Source organism: Cydia strobilella, chromosome Z (assembly GCF_947568885.1).
Source record: "Cydia strobilella chromosome Z, ilCydStro3.1, whole genome shotgun sequence".
In the NCBI taxonomy this organism is placed as follows: domain Eukaryota; kingdom Metazoa; phylum Arthropoda; class Insecta; order Lepidoptera; family Tortricidae; genus Cydia; species Cydia strobilella.
The window spans coordinates 37,718,813-37,728,438 of record NC_086068.1 but is presented as its reverse complement, the minus strand read 5'-3'; the positions used below and the strand labels follow the sequence as shown (position 1 = coordinate 37,728,438).

Here is a 9,626-nt window from a genome sequence, read left to right as displayed (position 1 = left end):
CTATCAAAGAGTGTAAGGCCCTTGATTGAGAGGGAGCGAATTCCAGAGCCGGCTTGTCAGCATAGCAAAAGAGTTAGTCAAAAACCCAGTTCGGTGAGAAGGAATTGAAAATTTAAGAAAAGGGGGGGAACGAAGCTGGCTTACACAATGAAATATAAGGTGAACGTCCCTGTGCTCGACACGCGAATGCCCAATACAGAATACACGTACTGGTACAGTGACGAGCACCCGGACTACTACCTTACGTCTCTTAATCCTAGTTTAGTAGTTCAATACTAACTGAAATATTTAGTGGGACAATTGCAAAATGCGGACGGAAGCGTGCATCCAGGATAGCCGCAGGTGCGTAGTTCCCCCTGCCGCAACCGACGGAACACATCAATCTGAGCACACGATTCTCTACAATACAACCTTCAGTCGGGAGGTACATAAGGTATCAGTATCTTGCTCACACTCGGTGTATTGTGAGCGGAGTAGCACTTAAAGTCGACTCGAATCCAGAATAGCAGGGCAGTTGGACAATCACTCGTGTCCTTAGGTAGAGTGGTGGAGAGGTGGCCGGCACGCGCACGCGGTGGGCGCGCACCGCACACGCACAGTGCCGGCCGTCGACGCGACTGGGCTGGCTGAGATCGCGTCCACTCCGGTGCAGTGCAGCTAACGGAGCCCGTACTTCGGCACCCGTGCCCGTGACTATGGCTATCGACATGTTGCCCGCTGCCGTATTTTTACTAGCGCTGCATTTCGTAGCGGCTGAAATTCGTAAGTACTAAGGTAGAGCTCATAAATATTATACCGGTATTTCAGTGGTAACATACATACGTGTAACAATGTAAGGCGACTACTTTTACTTACGTATTTGGATTGCAATAGAATAATGATTGCTAAATGTTAATGTAAGTTGATTTAATTTACAACAAAGCGTCTCACATGTTTATGTAGGTTCGTTTAATTCCACAAAGCATTACTTACTGTATAATATGCAAGTTGGAGCGAACTGATTATATTTTTTATTCATTATTATTTACAACGACGGGACTTAATCGCGTAAAATAAGTTTTAATTTTACCTCCGACGTTTCGAAGACGGCGTTGTCCCCGTGGTCTCGGAGAAGACTGGCTAAAGTTGACATCAACATCTTCTAGGCGCGCGTTTTTCGAACTACCCGCACTTGGTCTTGTTTATTAACTTGAACGTTTTGTGCACTAGGGATGTTACCGGGTCGACACACAACACTCACAATATTCGATTTTTCAACTTTCGATATTTGGTTTCGCTTACACTTACTAATGACTGGGTTTCATGTGGATGAGATCTTAAAAAACTCGCGCGCCTAGAAGATGTTGATGTCAACTTTAGCCAGTTTCCTCCGAGACCACGGGGACAACGCCGTCCTCGAAACGTCGAAGGTAAAGTTAAAACTTATTTTACGCGATTAAGTCCCGTCGTTGTAAATAATAATGAGTAAAAATCGTGAAAGTTTAAATCAGAAAAAGTGTAGTTGAAAGTTATTGGATTTAGGTGGGATTTCGTTTTCGGCTAAAACTAATAATGAAACATTTTTCAGTGTTTAGGAACAAGTGAGCAATATTCGTCACGATTGAAATTTCTGTTTCTTGATTTCAATGGCTTCACGGATTTTTCTACCATGAAACCCACGATCTGTAGAAAGTATTCTAGGGTTGTGAAGCTCAATCCAGTGGTTTGGCCCTGACTCTAGTAAATGCTCAGCAACGGCAGACTTGTTCACCTGACGGTTCTTGACAGCTGCGATATGTTCTTTAACTCGCTCCGCAATGGTACGTTTCGATTCCCCGATGTAGGAACTACCACAACTGCAATCGATCTTATAAACGCCAGGTGACTGGAACGGGATAACGTCCTTCGGTGACCTCAGGTTTCCTGTAATTTTGGATAAAGGAGTGTATACCGTCTGTATAGTCGTTTTTATTAATGAGTAAAAATCGTGAAAGTTTAAATCAGTGTTTATATTTTTTATTGTTTAAAGATAAGTTGTAGGCGCCACTTGCACCATTCCGCTAGCCTGGGGTTAACAGGTTAAACCTGGAGTTACCATGGTTACCAATACAAATTGACACTAGGTTAACGGCTTAACCCCGGGTTAGTGGGATGGAGCAAGTGGTATAAGTCATTAAAGATACTTTTCTCCAAACATTTAGCGCCACTTGCACCATCCCACTAACCCAGGGTTAACCGGTTAAACCGTTAACCCAGTGTCAAATTGTACTGGTAACCATGGTAACTCCAGGTTTAACCGATTAACCCCAGGTCAGTGGGATGGTGCAAGTGCAGCAAGTGGCTCTTAGAGTTAGACCAAGATAAGTCTACCACGATTTTGATAGCATACGCAGTGCAAGTTATTTATACGTCATAATTTCATAGAAGTTTGACGTTTATCGTAAGAGCGTGTAAAAATTACAATGATAAAAATTTGTTTCTGCAATTAAGAGGAAAGGAACTAATAATATATTACTCTACTACTAATAGAGCAAATACTAAAACCATATTGATTTTGATAATTTATATTGTAAAATTTAATTAAGTAATGCATGTCACATTTATATATTGGTTTCAAATTCGCTTTGTTTTGTTCTATAATATTAGATCTAGAGAGAGTTGAATTGAATTGTATAAACAAGTCTTGTCCGAGCAACCATTTCAGTAGTTGAAACCGTTTTGGTTTATGTATATACTAGCTGTTGCCCGCGACTTCGTACGCGTGGATTTGTATGTTGGTGGTTATATATTTTTCCCCTCACTAGCTCGGAAAGCCGTCTTTTATCCTTTAAAACAAGCGGGGAAAAACGCATTTTATCCACTAGTGGGGAAAGTAATTTGACCTTGGATGGAGCGTGTTTAAGTAGCTTTTGACAGATAACAAAACGTAAAACGCTCATAATAATGGTTCGTTCGATATTAATTATCATTAAATAAATGGTTTGAGAATTTAATAAAAAATACCAAATTTAGCTTTATTTAATGATTTTAAGTCATAAACCTTAAATTCCATAAGAAACATTTGTTTTTTTAAATGATGTAGAATGTAATTCTGTACGCACAAGTTGAGTCGATGCAATTTCAAAACGCATAGTCAGAAATGTCAACATTGTCAGCAAAATTTTTCTCGCCGACTCCGATACGTAAAAATACACAACTTCCAGAGTTTTCTGTTATAATATCGTATTGCCGTAAAAAAATTAGTGATTCCAGTGATGATGATGATCTAACGCCTGTGGATGTTGCACTTTTCTCGCTATAGTGAGGGGAAAAGTTTTGTGTTACGCACGGGTGCAAATGTATTTTACTTCTCGTGTGTTGAAACCACTCGCTACGCTCAGGATTCTATTTTAGAACCACTACTCAACTATAGAATCCTTTCGCTTGCTCGTGTTTCAATTCCACACACGCGGGTAAAATACAACTTTGCACCCTTGTATAACAAATAACTATTACATGACTATGAGCATAGAACATTATGCAGCAAAAGATATCAGTAGGGACGGTTAATCATTTGTTAATAATTATACAACGTATGAAATTTGTCTTTCACAAATTACGAAGTTTCAAGCCCCTAACTGAAAAAAATTGTTCTCGATATAATCCCTCTCAAGACTTAGATTTTAAAGTCCATTATTGAAAAAAAATTCGCTTCCGATGCAAACTTTATTAATACAAACATTTCAAACACGGTGCAATCAGTTTTCGTCTATTTTGATATAATGCCCTTTTACCAAGTTTCATGTTCCTAGCTTAAACGAAAACTTGTACCACATTTAAACGTACATCCCCTTTTTAACCCCCTTTGGGGTTGAATTATTAAGAACGTTGTAATAACTTTTTTTTAATATTATACAATGGATTTAAACTTTCAACCCTTTTTAACCCTTTTAGGGGATGAATATTTAAAAACGCTTAAATTACTTTTCTTGTATTTTAATAATATGCCTTTATACAAACTTTCAACCTCTTTTTTACCACCTTGGGGGGTGAACTTTCAAAAACGATGAAATCAGTTTTCTACTCATTTAATGAGATACCTTTTTACGAAGTTTCTAATTCCTAGCTTAAAATAAAATTTGAACTCTATACAAACTTTCAACCATTTTTTAACCCCTTTAAGTGGTGAATTTTTAAAATCGCTGAAATTACTTTTCTTCTATTCTAATAATATGCCTTTGTACAAATATTCAAGTCCCGCACTCAATAAAATGTTTGACCTCCATACAAAATTTCAACCCCCTTTTCACCACCTTGGGGGACGAATTTTTAAAAACGCTGAAATTAGTTTTCTTGTTTTTTCTTATAATACCTTTTCGCAAAGTTTTAAGTTCCTAGCTTAGAATAAAGTTTGAAACTTAAGACAAATTTCATCCCCTTTTTAACCCCCTTAAGAGTTGAATTTCCAAAAACGTCGAAATCGCTTTATTTGCAATCGGCTATTATGCCTTTCTAAGAAGTTACAAAGCATTTGTAATAGATTCAAACTTTCAACTCCTTATTAACCCTGTTAGGGGATGAATTTTTAAAAACGCTGAAATTACATTTTTGTATTCTAATACTATGCCTTTATACAAAGATTCGAGTCCCGCACTCAAAAAAATGTTTGATCTCCATACAAACTTTTAACCCCCTTTTCACCACCTTAGGGGATGAATTTTTAATAACGCTGAAATTAGTTTTCTTGTTTTTTAATATAATACTTTTTTGCAAAGTTTCAAGTTCCTAGCTTATAATAAAATTTGAACCACAAGACAAACTTTCATCCCCTATTTAACCCTCTTTAGGGGTTGGATTTCCAAAAACGTCGAAATATTTTTTTTTGTAAGCGGCTATTATGCCTTTCTAAGAAGTTTCAAAGCATTTGTAATGGATTCAAACTTTCAACCCCTTGTTAACCCTTTTAGGGGATGAATTTTTAAAAACACTAAAATTGCTATTCCTGTATTCTAATAATAGTATGCACATATACAAAGTTTCAAGTCCTGCACTTGATAAAAATTTTGATCTCCATACAAACTTTCAACCCCTTTTTCACCACCTTGGGGGATGAATTTTCAAAAACGCTGAAATTAGTTTTCTTGTATTCTAATAATATATCTTTTTACCAAGTTTCAAATTGCTAGCTTAAAATAAAACTTGAACCCCATACAAACTTTCATCCCCTTTTTAAGCCCCTTAGGGGTTGAACTTTTCAAAATCGCTTCTTATCTCTTGTACACTTTATAAATGCAACCTGATGTGCAAATTTCAAGTTTCTAGCTTTTGTGGTTTCGCCTCTGCGTTGATGAGTCAGTCAGTCAGGACACGTGCATATATATATACCTATATATAGATTTAATTGTAATGATCTATGTGTTAGGTTTCACTGTTTGTTTCCCATTATCAATAAAGAAAATAACACTTACATTACACTGCGTGTTCTATCAAAATCGTTGCAGACTTATTTCTGTCTATGACATTGACTTTTATCTATCTTACCTACACAAAAGGCAAAAGTATAATCATATAATGCTATGTACGTGTTACTTTTTCACAATAGCAAAATTCATATATTCCGAATTGTATATGGTTAGTTATTTTATGTACTGCCTGATAATATAACTACAAATATGTAGGTATAGTACATTACTGCAGGCGCCGGGTAAGATGGGCTTGCCGGCTGAGTTGGTATGGTTACCTACATATCAGAATACCGAAAATTGATTTACCTAATGACGAATCACCTATGCTCAATTCACCTTTATTTACATTACCTAACGATCATTTTACCTAAACATTGGATGACCTAAGTTTATAATACCTAATCTCAATTAACCTAATGGACGAAACACCTAATGCACGATATACCTAATGCACGTTTTACCTAATGCACGTTTCACCTAAAGCTATTACACCTACTGCACGAAGCACCTAAAGCCGATATACCTAATGGACGATACACCTAAAGCTGATTATACCTAATGAACGATATACCTAAACTTGATTTACCTAATGGATAAATTACCTAAAGCTGTTATACCTAACGAACGAAATACCTAAAGTCGATATACCTAATAGACGATACCCCTAAACTTGATTTACCTATTAAACGAAATACCTAAAGCACGTAACAACTAAAGTCGTTATACCTAATTACCTAATGCACGAAATACCTAAGGCTGCTTTGCCTATTAATGAACGAAATATGAACCGTTTTCTTAATTTATTTATTTATTTTTATTAAAATGTGTTTTAGTGAATTATTGTAGAAATTTACTTTATTTAATAAAGTAGAATTTTACTAATGCTGTACTACTGTAACGCTGTAACGCGACATGCTAAAGACAGCCCTAAAAATTTAGGGCGATTGAAAAAAGCTTCACTTTAATAAATATTTCCTTTATATCGTGTAATTACGTGTATACGTGTAAATACGAATATGTCTAATGCCGAAATAAAAATATATATAATGTTTTTAAACATCCATACTCTTTGACATCCTAGACGTCCGGATTACGGCCGGAATTAATTTTAAAAAAGTTGGAAAAGTAAAAACCACTAGTTCGCAAAAACCTACTTTGCGAACGCTAAACAGCTACGTAAAGTAGCACTTTTTGAGCAACTGTATTGAAATAGTACATTTCGATGCTAGTGCGGAAAGTATGTCATTACTTCAGGAGAACCGAGATATCTTGCCACGAGCCATAGGCGAGTGGCAAGACTCGGGACGAGTGAAGAATGACATATCCGCACGTGTATCAAACGACGTTTTTTAATACAGTTGCGAATTGCGAAAAAATAAGAAAAGCAACAAGTATTAAGGAATGGAATTCGAAACTTTTTATATTATTAATTCTGTGACATCATTGACATTGGCATTATGAAGAGGTGTTTTTCTGGCTTTTATTCGACTAGAATAGATTTTGTTATTATTATTGAACCCACTTCAATGAGTTTTTTTTTCAAATGCATGTTCTATAAGACAGAAACAATTATAAAAATTAAAACATTGTACTATTATTACCTAAAAATATCGTTATTTACGATTATTTGTGTATCGTATATTTATAAAAACAGTATCGAATGTTGCCTTTGGAAACTTAAAACATTCTTGCAGTAAGAAAATACGCCTCTTCTTTGACAGGCGTTCCGTTCCATTCAGACAACTTATTAAGAACGGTTTTTCAACATTCAAAAATAAACGTGTTATAATACTTATAATGATGAAGAGGTAAGTAATAAAATATGAAATATGCATATTTCTCGTATTCTTACATTAACAGTAGGTTTTTATGTTGATTACGACGTTTAAAGGAAACTAATATAAACCAGGGACCGGACAACCCTTTCCGCGATAAAACCCTTTCAATGGGCGACACTTAAACACGGCTAACACATTGAAAGACTTTCCCTATTGAACTGCAAGCCCATTCATACCCTTACCTTTGACTAACCCTTACCGAAAAGCTAACCAAAAATAAGGCTAGCTCTTAATAAGGGTTACCCTTATCTTTAAGCGCTTTTTACAAAGGTTTCCCTTTGCGTGAAAGAGACAGGATTAGTATATATCTACGGTAGTGTATGAAAAGGAAACAAAATACGTGTCTAGTCAAAGAACGCCGCCGTCGCCGCCAACGATCGCTCGGATTCAAAGTAATGTGTGCTTTATGAACAAGGTAGACGACTTAAATTAGCACGCTTATATGCTAAGAGGGAAGCCCTTTATAAGGCTAACCCTTATAAGCAATATGCAAGGTGATGGTGAGCGGATGATAAGGGTTTTGTAAGGGTATTTGGGCTACCGATTACTCAAATGTGGTAGCTTTATATAAGGGTTTTTAAAACCAAAACAAAGGGTTTCGTCTGGCAAAGGGTATGGTGAGTTAAGCCTTATGCAATACCCTTATAAAACCCCGATAAGGGATAGCGGGCCGGTCCCTGATATAAACACTCATCAATAAGTAGTCATGACAAGTAAAAATTTAAAAAAATTGGAAAAGTAAAAAGCACTAGTTCGCGAAAACCAACTTTCCGCACGCTAAACAGCCACGAAAAGTAGCAGTTTTTGAGCAACTGTATTAAAAAATACTTTTTGTATTCCTCAAAAATAAGGATAAAATATAAAAAATGCTAAATGATTACACATTGCTCGACAACAATAGATTCATTCACAATAGTATTTTCCACCTGGTATGTCGAGGGTCAACGTTAACGACCAATATACATACGTCCATTACGTATATTAGCTTTAGGTATTTCGTTTAATAGGTAAATCAAGTTTAGGTGTATCGACTATTAGGTATATCGACTTTCGATATTACGTGGATTAGGTATATCGACTTTAGGTATTTCGTGCATTAGGTATATCGACTTTAGGTGTATGGTTCGTTAGGTATAACAGCTTTAGGTAATTCATGCATTCGGTATATCAGCTTTAGGTGTTTCGAGCAATAGGTAGATTAGCTTTAGGTAATTCGTGCACTAGGTATATCAACATTAGGTATTTCGTGTATTAGGTGAATCGGCTTTAGGTATTTCAAGCATTAGGTGTCTCAATTTTAGGTAAATCGACTATAGGTAATCAGAGCTTAGGAAAAACAATATTAGGTGAAACGTGCATTAGGTATTTCGTTCATTAGGTGTTATGAGCTTAGGTTAATTGACCATTAGGTATTTTAAAAAATAGGTGTATCGAGCATAGGTCATTCAACATTAGGTAAATCAATTTTCGGTATTCTGATATGTAACCGTTGGTATTGACGGCCGACCGTAGGGAGGCCGGATAGTGATACGAAGCCGGCAAGCCCTTTTCACGGCCAGGCATGTATAGTGCTTTTCTCAAACATATGCAATGAAATAAGGAAATACACCACTCAAAAAAAAAAACAAATTTCTCCTTCGACTTTGGCGGCAACAAGTTATTAATTGCTAATTCTGCCTCCGCCCTCAATTGCGACGGAGTGCAATTAATTTCTTCGTCGGTATTATCATCCGAACTCACATTGAAATTTTATTTATAAATATCAATCACAAATATAAAATCCAGCTACTCGACAATAGTATTTTATACAATCGTGATATAATAGAGAGCTTTTCAGTCGAGTGCCGTGTTTAAGCAACGAAGCTTGCTGAGTTGCTTAGGTTAAGGTACGAGATTGAAAAGCTTGATTATATCACTATTGTATACAATACTTTTTCTACGAGACAAAAAAATAATACTTTTAACTAGTAGAATCATATACTTAGGTAAACAAACCAAAAGTATACAGCTAAGATACGCGAGCTGCCGCAGCCCGCGATGCCTTCATACTCGTACGCGCACCGGCCGCCGGGCCCGGTGCCCCCGGCGGGTTGTCTAACAACACCTCCTCGTAACTCGTGAGGCCCTGGTACCTGCTCCGCGCTAAATTCAATTTTAAAACAGTTTTTTTCTCGATTTTGGCCACCGTAGCCTATGGAGACTAACAAACAACGCTAAGCGGTTTTCGTAGGATATGGATGTTGCTATACGAAGGGTGTCACATGCGCGTTTATCACTTATGAAACAATTGTTGGCCAACCAATCACAAAGCAGATGCGACGCAGCAGCGTGTTTAAGTAGGCTAATTTGCATTGAATCGAGTCTC

At 36.7% G+C, this 9,626-nt stretch overlaps 1 protein-coding gene across 1 annotated transcript in view; it reads left to right on the top strand.

Annotated features, from left to right (window-relative positions):
* The first annotated feature begins 667 nt into the window (after nt 1-667).
* The window catches only part of LOC134754926 (protein takeout-like), a 46,964-nt gene continuing 38,005 nt past the window's right edge, over nt 668-9,626 (top strand). Inside the window, exon 1 of the mRNA XM_063691406.1 lies at nt 668-762. Coding sequence (XP_063547476.1) covers nt 696-762 — 67 coding nt within the window. The 5' untranslated portion in view covers nt 668-695. The remainder of the gene's footprint in view (nt 763-9,626) is intronic.